We start from the raw sequence: 19,144 nt of genomic DNA, 5'->3' as shown, positions 1-19,144 counted from the left end.
TAAATATAGTTGCTCCCTCCTCTTATAAGAAAAAAGTACACACACACACACATCCTAATCAACCCCCCCCCAAATATAACATTTATTTCCTTCCTACTACTATTCTATACATTCCTGCCTACTATAATAAAAATCAAGCTAAAAAACATATAAATTGTCTACTATTATACTTGGTAATACAGCAATTTTAACCATCTTAATCATGTCAGACCCCAAACCAAACATCATTCTTTTTTGTTATTATACCTTAATAATCTTAATCCAAATCATTAAAGGTAAACGAAGTCAGCCAAACCCTTAAAGCCATCCAGATAAATATTCTTAAACCCTTATCTCACTTCAAAATAAAAGCATTTCGTATCTCCACATTATGCAGAGCGCATTTTTCTTAAAGAAACCAAACAGCCCAACTGCCTCCCTCAAAAACTCCAACCTGTCTTCAAAAGAACTCCCATACACATTAACCCCTTCTTCTCCAAGGCACTCCATCAGAAGATCCATTTCACTTATGGCTTGCAGCTCGATCTGTCCCTTTAATTTCTTCCATTCCACTATCTAATCTTCCTCCAGCACCTCAGCAGAAGTCAAAGAAACACTTCCAACACTGTTAAACTCAATTTCATCCACATCCCCAACCAGACGGAACACATCAAAGCTCACATTTTCCACAATGTCCTGAATGCCTTGCATAAAAACTTGGTAAGAATCAGAAAGAATCTGCTTAATATCTTAATGGAATTCAGAGGAAGTCTGCTTGAAATCCTCCATGTCTCATGCAGTAGATTATGGCACCCCCTAGAGGCTTAATCAGCGAAAGTTGAAGATATGAGAAAGTTCAAAAGTTGTTTACATTATGTGAAAGTGACTAGCAGACAGTTCTCAAGGGAAAGTGAACAGGAAGCTGAAGATTCAAATCAGTCAATTCAACGTGTAGGAAAATTGTAATTTCTTCAAATCCAGTACAAAAATAGTAACAGGGAGACAATTATTTACTCTCAATCCTCCTTAATATTTGGATGGGAAATGAGCCAAAACTTAAAAAGAATTTTTAAAAATTAACCCCCAAAATAGTAAGTGCCAAGAGAGCCTGCTTCTCCTTGCTGTAGAAAGCCTCTCTTACGGTACATAAACTTAAAAAAATATAAACTGGGTGATTTAGAAATGGGGTGGCTGGTCTTAGTGTTCCTTTAAGGCTACAGCACGGCTTGGAAATGGTGATATCCCAGCCTCCCAGCAGCTCTTACCAGACAAGCGTGAATGCTGTTTGCCATCCTCTGGCCGCACGTCATTGTTCTGGAGGACAGATGGGATGATTCCGAGTGTTTCCTTTGTCCAGGAAAATACTCCTGGGCTTCAGGAAAAACCTGCCTGAGCCCCCAAAAACTGCCATGTTGTCAGTTCTGCCTGCAGAGCCTGCAGGCACAGCTGTTCAGTCCATGTCCCCACAGGAAGTCCCTCAATTTACATTTAATTTGATAAAAAAAATCAAATAATGTATTTCAAAATTCCTCCCTTTTACAACTATGGTGCAACTGCACAGCTGATCTTGCAAATCCCTGAGGTTCTGCTATGTGCACAGAGAGCCATGCAGTACTCTTATATTATGGAAGTAATTGAGGGGAAAAAGTAGATATTTTGTATATTGGGTGACATGTGCCTTCCATTTTAATACAGGAGAGAAAAAAATTGAACTTTGAGTTCCAAAGGATTGCAGCTTGCCTGCAGAAAGGCCACACTTCTATCCTCTCTGGGTTGGAACTAGTATTTGTTTCAAACAAGTTCTTGCTCTGCCATGACATCACAAGCTGGCAAGTTGGCTTTGGAAAAGTTAAAATTTGCAAATGCATAAAGTCTAAACTGTTAATAGCAGTTGACTTACAATGTCTTACTGTTTTTCTAGCCCTGAAAATATCCCATTATAATTTAATTCTTCCCACAAATGTACCATTTAAAAAGAAATACATTTCCCATCTAAATCCAATTTGAAACAGGGTGTACACATACAACGTAATAGTTACAACTATACTTGAGACAGGTAGAAAAGGGGTTATATAATTTGGGACTGCTAGGGTAAGAATACCTTCTGAATATCCCTCCAAATAAAAAAGCACTCTTATTTTCTACTTCAGAGAAATACTTTATTTTAATACAAATAATTATTAAAATTACTGAATGCTTTCCAGCTACAGTCTAAATTGGTATCATCTATTTTACCATCTTGGAAATTAACTTATCATTCTGGTATGAGTGTAGGGTAGGCCTTAGAAACTAAATCCAAACCCCTGTCGAATGAGAAATCCTAAAACATCCCAAAGCGAAAGGGATACAATCTCTTCTCTTATAATTGGTTCCACTGTTGAATTGTGGAAACTGCTTCCCTAAAACTTAAGTCTATTATATGTGTCCTGCATTCTATCATGATAGAGAACAGGTCTAGATCTCTCGAGAAAGTACAGTGAAAGCAACTTTTCTCAAGGGTTTGAAAATGGACACTATCACTACTGATAAGAGTTAATTTCTACTGAAATGTAACATGATAAGCAATGTGATTATATTTTAAGCATCTTAGACTGATGTATTCACTAAGAAAGCTCTATTTGGATCAAACTGCAATCCCATCTGGCGGGGTCCAGGAGGCGGGCCTTCTCTGCAACAGCCCCTGCCCTTTGGAATATCCTTCCCCTGGAGGTGAGATTGGCTCCCTCCCTCCTGGACTTTAGGAAACAACTAAAGACCTGGTTCTGTTATCATGCCTGGGGCGGGAGAGAGAGTAGTCATTCCTGGAGATGGTTAGTTTCTTAGAAGGACCCTGCTCTGCTTGCAAATCACAGAGAACATCCAGCCATTGGGGTTTTTATCATATTTATTTTATCATGTATTATAGTATTTTACGGTTTTATATTTTTCTTATTTATGTTTTATTGTAAACCGCCCGGAGTCCCTTTTGGGAGATGGGCAGTGATAAATTTGATTATTATTATTATTAATAATAATAATAATAATAATTTCAGCATTAGACAGGCTATTTTGCTATATAAGCATAGATTTGATTTCCTTATGTTTGGATTTGTAAATAATATTTGATCTTTCTAATCAAAGTTATTCAAAGACATTTTCCTTTAAATCATTAAGATTTGTGTTCTTTTTTAAAAAAAGCTTTCATACCCCAAAGTTATAGAAAACATGAAATGAATTTTCCAAAAACACAACTGAAATCAGTCTAAAATAGTTTTTGCTATAACTGAAAGCATCTGAGGATCCTCCAACTAGGAATGTCATGGATCAGTGGCACAGCAATTCTTGAAAATTATACTCATTTTTTCTTGCTAGTTCTCCACTGAGTATTAGTGAAAGACATAATCTGAAATATACTTTAAACATACTCATAATCTGAAACATAAGGACCAAAATGCCTTTGAGAAACAAGTCTGAATGCAAATAGCATCATTTAAAAAATTAAACATTGATACGTATTCAGGTTTTGGTAATGTATATTAAAATTCCTTTATAAAGAAAATAGTTTTAAATCTTTGGCATTTCATAAAGGAACATAAAAATTAAGGCAATGCTATATCAGTGCAAGAAGGCATGTCTTTCTACTGACAGAAGAAATTGTCCAGCATATATATATATATATATATATATATATATATATATATATATATATATATATATATATATATATATATAATCTGTATATAAGTACACAGCAGGTAGATTTTCATAGCATTCTAAATTAGGGAAAGAAATTGTGCATAGATCAACTATTTTGACAACCTTTTATCCGCAGTATTATTTTCTTTACTGTACATTTAAACAATAAATATTTTCTTTGCTTTATGGTTGCTTTTCTGAAGGCAATTTTAGAGGAGCCAGGCCAGCTTTCTTGAAGTAGGAGACTACTTGTTTAGGAATTTCAGCCAATACTGCCTGGGAAAGTGCCTCTTGAGGAGCCTATGAAAAAGAAAGTGTATTATGTAAAGAAATGAATGCTACACCCATACAAAAATATCTGCACTGTATGTTCCACAATATAGGAAGAAACTTAAAAGGGAGAGTAGATAAAATCAGGAAATACTATACATGGATAAGCAATGGAGAAATGCTCAGTTTTCATACTGCTACCCAGAATTAGTGAAACTGAACCATTTTAGTTAAAAAAATAGTGGTAAGATTAATTATGCATTTCCAAACTGTAGTTTGCCCCAAATACCTTTTACCTTGTGAATTGACATAAGTAACTGTGCATATGAAGCAGTGATTTTTAAATTTCTTAAAATAATTGCTTAAGAAATCAAAAGAGAAACATACCTTTCCTCGCATACATTTTGTCACACCTTTATTAATGTGGATCATGGTATAGTGTTGTTTTTTTAATCTAAAGATTGCAAGACAGTTTTTGAGCAGAATTCAAAACTAAATCTGATCAGCACTGGCACAGGTGCAACATTTTACCCAACAAGACCCTAACCATGGTGAATCAGAATAATCAATACAGACAAAGGAAGGCAAATTTGTGATCCAAAGGAGAAGGCCTTCTTATGCTGTTAATATGGCTAAGAAATGGGCAGAACTGTATCTGTAACAAACTTCTGCCTCTGAAAGAACCAATATCTGGTGTTTAAAAAGTTCAATTATCTTCTAGAACTCTGAATGATTACATCAGATCAGTGCTCCAGGTATCACTGTCATGAAGAGTTTGTTCAGATTTACCTATTAAGACATCCTTAGTTAAGCTTACATTTCTTGATCTAAAACGTGTAAGTCTCACAGTTATTTATGTCGATTCACATCAATACTGCTATTTATAACTGGAGTGGAGAAACCTACGACCTTCCAAATAATGTGGGCTTCCAATTTTCATTTACTACAGCTCCAACTGACCTCCAAGGGTCAAAGATTCTCCAGCCCTGATCCATATTCTTTAGTTACTGCTAGATTAACATCCTGATAGCAAAATGGTTGAAGCAGCATAAAAGCACATGCAGTAAATAAAAATAAATAAATTTGGAAGCTTACATTTTGGAACTGTCTGAAAGGCACAAACTGGACAATATCTCGTGCAGCTGGCTCCCCTGCGACCGACTTCAGGACACCATCATCCCCATCCAAAAATTCCATGGCTTTGAACTCAGCACTGCCAACACCAATGATAATGATAGACATGGGCAGCTTGGAGGCATTTACAATGGCTTGCCTAGTTTGGTCCAGATCAGTTATCTCCCCATCTGTGATTATCAGTAAGACATAATATTGCTGCAAAAAATTAGACCAATCAGTATCGGTTAATTAAATATAACAAATGTCTAAAAGAAAGGAAAAAAGAGCAAAGGAAGAGACTTGTGGCACCCTTCCATGCAGCATTTCCTCCAACCTGTCACCACTGAAAAAGTGATATGGGACTAGAGGATTTGTTCTGGTGAAACCTCAAAGCAGCTAGGAATCTTTCTGTGGAAGAAGCAGGCAGGTAGACAGGTTGCTCCTATAAGAAAAGCCTTTTTTAGGGCCACCACTGGGGCTAAGGAGGCAGGAGTGAGCTGTAAAAACTGGCTGGGATTAATGCCAAAGATAGGAGGATTGTCGGGTGGCAGAGAATATCTTAAACTTGTTCCCCTTTTGTTCCAATAGCAAAAGGCTTGGATGTGTAATCAGAGGCTGTGGAGGTGGGAAGAACAGATGTGTCTCCTTTGGAAACTGAAGCTTCTCTTTGAAAATGACCTGGTCTTCATTGGACAGCCTGAAGGCTTCTAATGATGTGGAGTTACAATGCCCAGCACCCCTCACCTTTGGCTGGGGCTGCTGAAAGTTGCAGTTCATCAACATCTGGATGGCCATACAGTAGATTAGGGATTAAAACATAATTATTACAAGTAGGTAACTTTTGTATCAAAGAATAAAATGTTTTTGGTGTGGTGTCCCTCAAGCTAACAAATTGGTTCTCATACAGCACTTGTGACAACTTGAATTTGAGTCTGCTAGGTTAAATGAAAAGTAAAAATATAAAACAAAGCAACATCAAGCCAACTCACAGAAGCAGTCCTTTCTTGTGTTGAATGAGCAGCAAACTTAGCAACATGATTTATAATTGGAGAGAAGTTTGTTGGACCATAGAGACGAATCTGAGGCAAAGCCTGTCGATAGGCATCTATAATTCCTTGAATTCCTAAAACAAGGAAATAGCAGGATTACTGAAAAAGTTTGGATACAGTATTATATGCATCTTTCAATTGCTTCAATATGAAGAGCGCCAAGGAGTAAAGAAATGGGAATGGCAGTCTACTCAGATTAGGTTGATTATTTACCTACTATATTCTCACTTCACTCTCCCCCATTTGCACTGTGGTAAAAATACAAAGTATTTCATTTTTTTAGGAGGAAAGTGACTGTAGAAAACAAACAAACAAACATATTAACAGCAGCATGTTATACCAATCCAAGAGAGTATATGAGGTGGTGGTGGCCATCATTTGCCTAGAGCCATGTTACTACAAGCATGTCATAATGATGGTAAAAAAAAAAAAAAAGTGAGCCAGGGCAATACTTTATAGATGTCCCTCCCCAAACTTCACTAAATCTAAAAAGTTGAAGTCTGTAAGGAATATTACTACTATTACTTTTTAGAATTATCATAAAAAGTAGATGAAAATTAAGCAAAACACAAGATTTGTAGCAGAGTATATATTAATATCTGCTAATCATTCTTCCTGTCCTTTATTCATTGAATCCCCACTCAAAGTATGAATAAAGTTATCAGAAATTTCCATTTCCACCTTAAAAGTATGTGGAATATATTCTCCCTCCAGAGATGAGGATGACCCCCGACCCTGTTGACCTTCCGTAAGGCCATGAAGACCTGGTTATGTGCCCAGGCCTGGGGCCCTGAGTGTGTTAAGGGCCCCGTTTCTTGGCTATTCTAACATGTATGCATTGTTTACTTGGCAACCATATATATTGATTTTGTACCTTTAATTGTTTTTAATTAGTTTAACTGTTTTATGGTTTTTATGATTGCAAGCTGCATAGAGTCACTTGTTGAGATGGGGGGCTATAGTAAGTAAGCAAGTAAATAAATAAATAAATGCTGCAATTAAAAATGGTTATATATACCGTGCAGTCACAAGTTGTAACCAGTTTTATCATCATTCAAAATATTTAATTTTATCATTGCAGAAAAACCTCAATTTAATGGGCTGCAACAGATCAAATTCTATCTGGGCATTTCCTTGACATAAAGAACAACTGCACTGTATCCAAAGTAGTCTGGATAAAGCTATTACATTTACATTAATTTTACATCATTTGTGGTGATTTAACACACATTTGGGAGTAATGAAACACTATTCCTGCAACTGGTCTACTGAATTGAGGTTTCGTTCTATTCAAAATGAAGTTCATACCTAACAGTTTCAGGTAATTTTAAAAAATTCTCCTATCCAAAGTATACAACTTAACAGACTTTGGATACTTTTTTTCCTAGATGTTTTATACTTCCCTGTGTTAAAACTGTTAACATAATGCAGTATGCCAGCAAACTATAGAAACACAGTGGAATATGTCTTTATACCTGCTTATGACAATATCATTAAAAAAAAAGACTCCTGAAAGTGCCAAAAAGTGAGCTGTGATGGAACTGAGCTGCTTTGAGAGGAAATTCCATCACCTTGCCATACAACAAAAGGGATTCTCTCACAGGTACCAGCCATACTTCAGATGGCAAAGTGATTTAGAAAAGGCCTTCAACAATTATTCCAGTGTTGGGTAAGGTTACAGGGGACAAATGATTTCTTACATAGCATGCAAAGCAAAAGCAGTTGTGTTGACCGTCAACAAAAATCAACTTCAATCCTAAGTTCATTTTGCCTGATGAAGAGTTGCAGAAAATTTGAAAGCTTTTTTTTTTTTTTTTTGGTATGAAAGAAAGTTATTGCCTTAAAATGGGTTGGACTGCAACCAGTACATATACCATATACATCTGGTATTAAATAATTCTAAGAAAATTCAAATATTATTTTAAAAAACTGATAAGGAATGAGGAAAAGATAGGTATGAACTAAAAACTGTTTCTTGGCTAAGGTGTATAATTGACTGGAGCCGTTTGTGGCTTCCATGCTAAGCAATACAAGCTCCTGTCTTATTTCATATAAACTAATTTTTGCTCCCCCACTTACACTAATGTTTTATCCCAAAGTGAATATTATGGCAACAAAAACTTTACTATCAGATGAAATCATAATATTATTTACATTTCTTTTAAACAGAAAATACAGATTTCTAAAATTCAGATCCTTAGGTACACCTCATAGTAACGATGATGCCCATGTACTTTATCTTGACAGATTCTCTCCAAAACTATTTTTGCTCCTGTTATGGATTTTAATGGAAGATCCTTAGTATCTTTTTTCCTTGTTTTTAAAATATCTTATTAGTAGAAGAAAAAAATAAATGGTTACCTTGGCAATAAGGATTTGCAGGATTAAAGTTCAATGCAAATTCATGGGAAACCTGAGAAGACAGACATATTAAGTCATGGAATCAAAGGTAACTAAAAATTTGTGTCAACTGTTGAAGTAAGAAACCTACCTGCCAATCTGGAGGAACTTGAGCTCCAAACCCAAAGGCAGGGAACAGCTTATCACTGAAAAATGAAGCAAATGAACACAAAAATACTCAGATCAATATTTTTATTTTGTTCTAACTGCAGGTTGAACAAAATAAATCCACATTGAATTCTAACTCGACTGAAGTTGACTGAAGCTATATGTAGCTGTAGTTATCATGGTCTTTTCTGAAGTAGGTTCCTGAACTGAAGAAGAAATGGCATTCTAATATTCATTATCATACAAGAAGTAATAGCAGCTGTTATTTTAATATAGTTCACCCGTAACTTCCGTAGTGAAGTGTTACACACATAGTGTTGTTTTATGAGACAGTGGAATAAGGAACACAGTTGATTTCACTCAAAAAGAACCAATAAAAATGTCAGTGGCACAGTGGACAATGAATTAATCTTCTTAGTGTCAACACATGTTGGTAGCAACATATTCTGCATGAATAAACTACCAGTCAATATACAGTTTATAATATCAGACCTTTTGAATTTTTCTAGGTCTTAGTAACTAAATAAAGTAGAGAAAGCTTAACATACGTGTCATAATCCTGGATCACACCACCTACACTCCAGGTAGCAGTGAGATATTCATTTATCCCATTTGGACTAATATAGTGAAGAGAATCTGGCGACTTTGGGTCTCCATTGGAACCAGTAAAATCTATTCCCACCTGACATAAGAATAATGAATATAAATAAGAAACAGCTCTTTTTACTCATTAAATTTGGGTTCAAGAAAACCCAGCTACAACTACAGAATGCTGCTGCAATGGCTTCTCAAAAGCCAAAGGCAAATGAAGACAGGTCAGTTGAAGACAGGTCAAACATATTTAACAAATGTGGATAATTATAGAGTGATTATGTATTAAGAGCTATACAAAAAAGTAAATTCATTTTATTAAATATATAAACAGATTTACAGCCAACCATAGCCATTTCTATCTTTATTTTTAAAAAAAGCATTTTAGCAAATGTTAGCATGCAATGACTATTAGTAAATATAAATACTTGAGCTTACATTCAATCTAGAAATCAAAGGCACACAAATACATTGATCAACTCACAGTGAAATTAATCTGGCAACCACCCATGATATAATCCAGGAAAGAATATTCTGTTTCAATCTGTGAAAGACAAAACCATTACAACATTACAACTTCTACCCTACACTGTCAGAAAAGTAACTGGATGAAATGAAATTCTTCATACCTTGCAGGATTTTAATCTAACAATGCCAGAGTTTTTGTAACTCTTCTTTTTTCTTTTTTTTTCAGGGTGAATACATTCAAATTCAACCTATATGAAATCAACACATACAAAATCAAGATTATTGATCATCATAATTCAGACGTAACACTTTGAAAGGAAGCAGGAATAATGCTTTTGGTAAATTCCAAATTAATTTGAAAAAAAATAAAGATAACCAAGAGGAATTACTATATTATTTTTTCTTGAGTTGTATCAAACTTTATGATAGTGGAAAGTACAAATGTTATCATTATGCTAGCACAGGAATGGGGAACCTAACTTTCTTCAGATAGTGCCATGCTACAACTGCCAGCTTTCAATACAACTGGCCATGCTTCCATGGATTGCTGGAAATTGAGTTCAGTGCCAGGTTGTCCATAGCCCTGTTAGTGCAAGTGCTAGCAAAATATCCTGCACAATTAATACTTAATTTAATGAAGACATAAGGAGCTGAAATAACTAGCACAAGTGTAGTCAGAGTACTGAATCTGACACTTCTGCAAGGATGAAAGCAGAAATTATGTACTGGTGAGACACAATCAGATCCAGTCTATATAGCATATGCTAAAGCTGCAACTTGCAACAATTTGGATTTGTTGTATAATATAATTACTCAGACATTTGAATAAAAAAAATGAATCTAAATATCTATTTTGCATTATGACATAAAGGCTTCAAAAATTCCTCCAACTTTATCATTCATCATTCAGGACCTATAATAAAATTATCTGCATGACCAGTGGATTCCAGTGCCCAAATACAGGTATGGAGTACAATCTGTTTTACAATATTCTTTGGCATAGGATAAGAAAAATAAAGCTTTTTTTATCTGACACAGAATTTTCTTGAGATATAGAATACTGTGTTGTTGGAAGGCAAAAATACTTCAAAGATAACCATTCTTGTGCATTTAAACTGAATTTCAATACAGAACTTATTATAAAGTTACCCTCTCAAGTTTATGAATCTTCTAGGAGAGAAGTCTAAGAATAGAGACAAAGAATTAAATATTGGACTCCTGTCCTAACAAGCAGGAACCACGCTGAGATGAGGAATAAGTCTCTGGTGTTTTATTACTACTACATTAGACAGAAAATCCTAACAAACTGAAGAAGCGTGAGAAAACCCATACAGATAAACCCCAAAAGTCAAGGCGGGTCTGTTCTGTGTCTCTTTGAATGACTGCTCAAATTCTCGCTACTACGCATGCGTTTTCCCCCTTGGATAGGGCCCCCCTCCTGCTCACCATCAGTGCTCATGACAACTCCCATGATATAGCAGAAACAGTGAAGGAATAATCATTGAGAAGTTACTCACTGGAAGATTAAATCTATCTTGTAAATTACTTGATTATTATGCTACCTTTCAAATCAGCAGAGTATCAACCAACATGGAGCAGAAGAATTGTATTCCACTGTAGATAATTTACTTCTATGATTGCCTAAGACCAACTCAGTCATACAGCTGCTTTCCTAACTACCAGGGTTGGTTGGTTGGTTGGTTGGTTTATTTATTTTTCAAATTTATCTTCTTTTAACCATGTTATCTTCATGATAGGCCCAAAAGAAAGAAAAATATAAAACCCATGTAATACACTGCATCACTTGGTTTTTTTCCTTCCATAAACACACATACACAAACAAACTGCACAAAAAAATTCAATGGGAGAATGAAAATAATATTTTTATTATCCTTCTTGGAAAGAACAATAGATTAATTAAATGAATCAAATAATGTAAAATTAAAAGCTCACCGGAGAGCTGTCACCTGCCTTCTGTAGCTGGGAGAGGGTACTTTCAAAACTGCCTATTAAATCATGTGACCCATCACTATCATAATCATAACAGTGCACCTGAAAGGAAAGAAACAAAAGGCAATAGACAAGAAGAATTAAGAATTACTGCTGCTCACCACTTGATCTCTCGCTTCCAACAGCTTTGAGGTGATGCACATGAATTCCCCTATCAAGTCTGAACTGGTGTTGTCATCCATATCACTAACTGTAACCTAATAGTAAGAAAGAAACCCCAAAATGAGTCCTCAAGGAAAACTATGTAATGTAATATTTACCTGTTCAATATGCAATGGAAAGGCAATACAGATGCAAAGCATAGTTTAAAAAATGAAGATCACTGATCCAAAGCTAAAATAATAACCCAATTACAGAAGACAAGCAATCAGCTAAGAAACAGAAGCAGAAATCTTAAGTTTTGTATGTACCAGCATAAGACAGTAATTCCTAATTTGATGCCCTCCAGAGGTGATGATATTCACTTCTCAGAATACTGCTGGCAAAAAATTCTGTGAGTTGCAGTTTTAATAAATCTGGAGCATATCAGATTGGGGAAGGCTGGCATAGGCAACATAAGGCCAAGGTGAGTTTAAAACAGCACTTAAATATAAGATAGCCAACAGCAAGTAGGTGCATTAATTATACAAAATATGTCAAGGCTAAACCACATAGTTCTTGTCTATTTTATGAGTTTTAAATTAATATTCCGTGAGAACATCCATTCATGCAGAAACTGCAAGGATTATACTAAAGAATCAAGCCAAACATGACCTGAATGTCCATGCTAAATCGTAATAAATATTCAGCATAATACATAAAAAGAAATCGTATAGATGTTGTTTTGTATCAGGGCTTACAAGGTATTTGAGAAATGCTGTATTTTAAGGAAGAGGTGACTTTCGCCTTCTTTTGTTCTTGCTTTCCTGCGATATACTAACAGTATAGAGCTATGTTTTATGTATAGTGTTTATGAGTATGCTCTAAGTATTGTGTAACACATTCATCCTAAATGTATTTGTTTGGAATCCACTTTTAATTACATGTGTTTTGGACTATAATTTGTACATGAAAATATCACAGACCAGAAGTAAGAGGCCTAGGAACCAAAAATTAAAAGCAAAACCCTCTAAGACAGTAACACTGATAGAAAAAACCAGACACTTTTCACTGGATACAAAAGTGGAAAGTGTTCTTTGCTACTACTTTAATAACAAAGCAAAGTGCAAAAATACAAGGTGTTTTGCCAACAATGAAAACAGATGCACCTCATTAATTATAGCTACACCTTCATCAGAACTGCATTTTAGGTCACATAACTCACCAGTAATTATCACTCATTATCATTTAGTCTCTTTGCAAGTCTTAATCCAGTGTCCAAAACATACAACTCTCCTGACACTAACCATCTGCTCACTAATGATGCTAGACTCCAAGCCTCTGGATAATTAAATTTTCCTTTGATAAAGAGGAAGACAGAATCTGTAGAGCACCTATAGAATAATAGTAGTGATTCTCAAATGTGGTCTATAGACTATCAGTGATCTGTAGACATCCATCAAGTGGTCCTCTGCAGCTTCTCCATATTCTTGAACTTGCGGCCACAGGCTCACCTCCCTACATGCCAACCGTCAGCTTGCTTATCACTTCAATCCCTGTTTTCCTATATACCCCATGTGAAATGGTTGAAAATTGATTCATTGAAGCAGACAAGTGATAATACAAGTAGCAACATGACTTACTAAAATTCAGAAAGCTGACAGGTGAACCAATCTCAAATACAGCTCCTAACTGGGTCTGCAAACGTTATGCTAGGTGGAACTGTAATCTCACCTGAATAACCCTAAAATAAGTATATGAACAGGAAATACAATAATGTGTATCTAAAAGTGGGATTTAATTGGGCTGGAGATCCATTAACACCTATCTTTTGTGTGTGTGTGTGTGTGTTTTCGTGTCAGCGTTGGCTGACTCAGAGTACTCAGAGATTCCTAGCAAAGAACATTCTTCACCAGGAAATTTCTCCTGTTTTTAAGACATGTAATACATACAATAATTCAAGTGGTAACTAAACAATAATATTTAAATCAATCAATAAACAAACAATAAATATTTGGGGATATAAAATTTAGTTTAAATGGGCCTTTACAAATGGAGGGAATGAGAAGGCAATTAACTACAACAGTATCTTATTCATCAAAAAAGGTTAACTCTAATTATGCTCTAATAGATGAAAATGCAGAACAGGGCTGCTTGTTTAACTGGGTGGTCACTGCATTTTCCAGATGTTGTGCTATTAACATCTGAAAACTGACTGAATAATTTAACAGAGTTGATTATTAACATCTGAAAACTGACTGTACAGTCTTAAGTGCAAATTTCACCTTTAAAGAAGTTAATCTACTAATAGTTGGAGAGAGATCATCCTGGAGAGAATCTACTATGTAGTCACTAAGAGTTGACACGAACTTTATTCACTCAATCTACTAATACTACTAACAACAGTAGCATTAGTTAATTTGGATTGTGGTTGGATATAAAAGTCCTAAATAAACAAATAAATAGTTTTGTGTTCCTTAGCTAGCATAATGCTCAGAATAAAGGGCTCTTGTCATCCATTTATGAAGCAACCATCTAAGAACAAATGATATTTGAATCATCTGAAATTAACAAAAGCTGAGAAGATTCTTAATGACAACTACTTTTCCTTGTCTGATGTCTTCTCTCAAGTAGCCTTAACTAAACAGGAGAAACTACATACCTCTAAGTATTTTTCAATAAGAGGACAAAGTGCATACTGTTGCAAGGAGGAAATGCTATAGAAAAAAGAGATTTTGGTTCAGGGTCATTACCCATCCAAGAGGAAGAAGGAACTCAACTGTATTTTTAGAATGATCTTATTTTAGCACAGATACCTATATATTCCTAATCCATCAGTTTCTTATTTAATCCAATCTTTTCATGCCTACCTCTTCTGAATTTTCTCATATTTTTGAGACTTTTCTCCCAACAGAGGAAGAAATCATTATAGTTTAATTACTTCAACTTACACTTAAGATGAGTTACTTACAAACCAGCATTATGAATCATAATATCATTGTATTAATATCTTTTAGTATCAATCTTAAAAGATTTCTTCTACATAAAACGTCAGTTCCTGATTGTAGCTTTTTTACACTCAATGCTGGGCTATGAAAGTTGAGTGGTAGTATTTAAAATCTAAGTTAAAATCAAACAAGTTGAAATGTCACTTTTAATGACATTAGGTGACTTTTCTTATGAACATTAGCAAAATAAATGTATGAGGCAGTTTCATAAGCTACTCTGAAATATAATTTTAAAAACTGATTAATTATGAGAAGTTTTGCAATCACTGTATTCTAGAATGTCTTGACATGAACATAGTGGTTTTATAAATTAGACTACAAAATCTTATGGTCAAAACCTCCAAATAGGTATTTTCTGGTACATTCAGGTCATGTTTTCAAATCTTACCACAATAAACAGTATGTCACACTTACTTTGCAAAATGCAAGCTCATATTTTATGTCTTCATAATCTTGGTCTTCAAGAAAAATACATTTCTTAAGTATGTAGGATTATTTATTTTATGTTATTTATTTTCTATCCCACCTTTATTATTTTTATAAATAACTCAAGGCAGCAAACGTACCTAATACTCCTTCCTCCTCCTATTTTCCCCACAACAACCACCCTGTGAGGTGAGTTGGGCTGAGAGAGAGTGACCGGCCCAAGGTCACTCAGCTGGCGTTCATGCCTAAGGCGGGACTGGAACTCATGGTCTCCTGGTTTCTAGCCTGTTGCCTTAACCACTAGACCAAACTGATTAAATACTAAATAACAACAACATAGTTTTTCAATATACAGGTAATCCTCATTTAGCAACTGCCTTGGACAGCAACTGTTCAGTTACAACAGTGATGAAAAAGTAACTTTGCAACCAGTGCCTGCATTTATGATCTTCACAGTGTCTCTCTCTCAGTCACATGTTCACCATTACAGTCAATAAGTACGTGCTGTTTTGTGCCTGACCCTTTTTAAAAATTTTCCCTGCCTCACAGAGCAGAGAGATTGCCTACACAAGCTATCTCTTCTTGAGCTGCTTTTCTCCACAGTGCAGCAGGTCCCTAAAAAGTGCTAACCCCAAGTTAACAAGCTCAACTCTGTGACCTTAATTAGTTGATTAGAACCCTCCCACTGCTGCCTGATACTGACAAGACCCTAATCAGTTTCACACTAAAGGCTTTTGTTTGCCTCCTAAGCAGCTCCTGGCTGGCAGCCACAAGCACATGAGGCAAACAGCAGAGGCTAGCACATTCCTTTTGATGTGTATTCCAATTGTGTGCCTGCTTATTCTCTTGTAATCCCTTCTGCTCCAATGAATGTAAATTGAAACATTAATTCCCTTCTTGCTAATTATTCCAGTGCTGGGTGAGCATTCCAAAGGGGGGGGGAGGGCTATAGAATTTGCCCTTTTACCCAGCTTCCTCATGAGTTGAATTCTGGAAACCTTCCCTACCATTTAGGCTCACCCGGCTGTTGGGAGTCGCACAGTCATGGTCATGTGATTTACACTTAGCCATCATTTCACTTAATGACTGAGTCACCGGAACCAATTGCAGCCACTAAACAAGGACTACCCGTAATTTTGCTGTTCACAATAGATATATTACAGATGCTACAAATTATACTGAAAGGTGTTCTAAAGCAATCAAAAGTGGAAGGGTGGGAGGGGGAATTGTGTCCACTAAGTGAAGGGGAACTCCAGTACATTTCAAATAAAACAGATGGGAGTAGAGAGAGAAGCACGGAGAATTTGATTTAGAGATGATGATAATAAGCCTATTAAATCCTTATACATAAATCAGTTTTAATTCCATCTAAAAATCAGGCATCATATCAGAACAGAAAATGAGTTGAATGAAATGAGTTTATAACTTGTCTGCAATTAATCATTGTTCTCACCTTGATTTGTCTGTTGAAGTCACCGCTACAAAATGTTTGCAAAGGAACACTGAACTTTCTCCAGCAAGGATTTAAATTGTTCTTAATTACCTAAAATATTTTTTTAAAAACATTCACAATCAATGTATATTATGAAAGCACATTTTTTTCCTCCATATCTTTTTATAGCTCTCCAAAGACTTTTTTGGTCATGGTCACATTTGTCCAAGGCAACCACAATGTTATCTTATGGTCTTGCATTTTTTTTAAGTAAAATTGTATATGTTGGAAGTCAGCATTCCTTAAATTAATGAATTTATTTCATTTCCAAATTCATACTTGAATAAATTTTCAATATGCGCTTCAATTAATATTTCAGTTCCATCATGGATGAAAGTTTTAGCTGGCTAGAACTACAAGACTGAAGTACTCACACTCCCTCCCCAGCAAGGCATTTTATATAAATACATGCCAAAATGACTTTTACTCTCCCTTCTTTTTGTTGCCATAGCTCCATTATTTGCAAGACACTGAAGCTTCAGATTAATAAAACAAGGCTGGAGCTCTGGAGAAACTTTTGAAGGAAGACATGGCAAGTTAGATAAATCCATCCTACCTCTGGAGAAAAAAATCTGTCCAAACCAGCCCTATTTGCCCAATTTGAAACACCACCCAACTTTATACATAGGTGTCTAACTCCCCATTAATATATAACAGCTCTTGATGAACAAAGGTGGAATCGCTGGAAATCTTACCTCTGATCGGTACACAAGCTGCCATTTTCCAGTATCACTCTGTTTATAAAATTCCAAAAATGGATCCGATTTGCCTAAAAAGTCCTGTATTGGATTGGGAAAATACTTTTTTGTACAGACAGAAAAACAATAAAACATTTAATCTAAAGCAATAGACTCTTCCAATTATCTCTATTATATGCAAACCTATGGTAAAACATAAAAAGACCTTCCATGAATTCAAAGAAATGTTCCTAATTTCTGACTTGAAATGGTAATTTTCTTTTACAGATTTCAGTACTCTTTTCATTTAGCAGCCTGAAAATATTATATGGCCATGCCTTGGGAATATGTATAGTGCATTTTGCACTAAAATCCAAGTTAACAAGAGTTACAATTATTATTCTTTTCTAGGAAACTTACAGTCCAAGGTTTCCATCTATATTTACCTAAGATATTCATCAGTTGATACTGATGAAATTTCCCATTAACAGTTTCATTCAACTGTCAACTCTATCTCTGTCTGACTTTGAACTTCAAAAGCTCATGTTTTTAATACCTAGCCTAATTTTCCCCCCCTTATTTTTACTTCTCCTTTCCTCTGGACTTTTGTTTGACTTCTTGATTGAAAGAGGAAACCTTAAAGATACGCATACTCCTTTGTACTATTTTGGTTGATCCCACTTAAAATATTACCTATTGATTTTGAAATTTGGAATGGATTTTGGAATTGGAATATAGTTATGATGGCTTTTTATACTCTTTAGGAATTCATTCTTTTCAAGGAATCATTAGGCCTATCATGTTTTAGTAGTATAGTACTGTACAATTATGTACAATTTAGTACTGTACAATTATTTCTTCCTTTGTCTTTGTCTTCTTCTTCCACATCTTAATTATTGCAACCTGTATTTATCCAGGGGACATTCAAACTGCACTCAGTTAGAAAAATTGGTTACTTATCTACAACTGAAATTCAAGTGGTCATCTGTGAATTCATATATGTATGATCTGTGCCTGCACAGAACCATGTTCAAGATCTTGAGATTTCTCAGAGGGGTTCTGTTTCTCCAACATCAACAAGACAGAGACAGAGAGATGTGCCTCCTGCTCTTTCCTCAGTTCCAATGGCTGCCACTGTGGCTTCAAAAGGAACTTCCAAAGGGTGGCCTGTGTGATGGGACCAGAAGTTACTAAGGGTAGCACTACTCTCCCAAAAGGTTAAGTCTATAATGCCTCATAAACATAAAAGCTGAGCCCATGTAACTGTTCTGCATAATTAAAAAACTGACATATTCCCAAGGAGTGCAGAGGAGGCTAAGACTACTCTGGTAGAATGTCCTCTGACGAGAATAAGGCATCAGTGTTCAGCTAGTTCATAAGCCAGAGAGTCTGCACTATTCTTTGAGAAATTCTGAAATGATAGGCTCATAAACCTGAATGCAAAAATGTAGCCAGCCATCTAACATAGAGTATACAATGGTGCTTTAAAGTTGCGAACCCTTTTGAATGTTCAATATTTCTGTATAAATATGACTTAAAATGTGATCTGTTCTCCATACAAGTCCTGAAACTGGATAAAGAGAACTATATAAAGAGAACCCAATTAAGCACCATTGTATATGTTTTGCCTTCTAAATGTATTGTGAAGTATAAAACAGGAAGAGAAGGAAAGTGAGGGAAGTCACCTAAACGAGACTGAATTGAACCCTTCTTTAGCTACAATCCAGGATAACGATGGGGGGGGGGGGATCCCAGATAGGTGGTTTTCCTAGTGAAAAAGGAACAATTCTAAATTAT

General features: G+C 35.5%; 1 protein-coding gene across 2 annotated transcripts in view; it reads right to left on the bottom strand.

The window, feature by feature from the left end:
* Window positions 1-3,150: 3,150 nt before the first annotated feature.
* RBM12 (RNA binding motif protein 12) overlaps window positions 3,151-19,144 on the bottom strand; it is a 55,328-nt gene continuing 39,334 nt past the window's right edge. For both annotated transcript variants that reach the window (XM_063297289.1, XM_063297288.1), the window contains 11 exons: window positions 17,366-17,449; window positions 16,632-16,721; window positions 11,610-11,708; window positions 9,818-9,904; window positions 9,673-9,732; window positions 9,146-9,279; window positions 8,581-8,635; window positions 8,451-8,502; window positions 6,030-6,163; window positions 5,020-5,256; window positions 3,151-3,954 (listed from right to left, as the gene is read on the bottom strand). In XM_063297289.1, the coding sequence (XP_063153359.1) occupies window positions 3,838-3,954; window positions 5,020-5,256; window positions 6,030-6,163; window positions 8,451-8,502; window positions 8,581-8,635; window positions 9,146-9,279; window positions 9,673-9,732; window positions 9,818-9,904; window positions 11,610-11,708; window positions 16,632-16,721; window positions 17,366-17,449 (1,149 nt within the window). In that variant the 3' untranslated portion in view covers window positions 3,151-3,837. The remainder of the gene's footprint in view (window positions 3,955-5,019; window positions 5,257-6,029; window positions 6,164-8,450; window positions 8,503-8,580; window positions 8,636-9,145; window positions 9,280-9,672; window positions 9,733-9,817; window positions 9,905-11,609; window positions 11,709-16,631; window positions 16,722-17,365; window positions 17,450-19,144) is intronic.

This window comes from Candoia aspera, chromosome 3 (genome assembly GCF_035149785.1).
Source record: "Candoia aspera isolate rCanAsp1 chromosome 3, rCanAsp1.hap2, whole genome shotgun sequence".
NCBI lineage: Eukaryota > Metazoa > Chordata > Lepidosauria > Squamata > Boidae > Candoia > Candoia aspera.
Note: the sequence above shows the minus strand (reverse complement) of the source record. Positions and strands in the feature narration are given on the sequence as shown.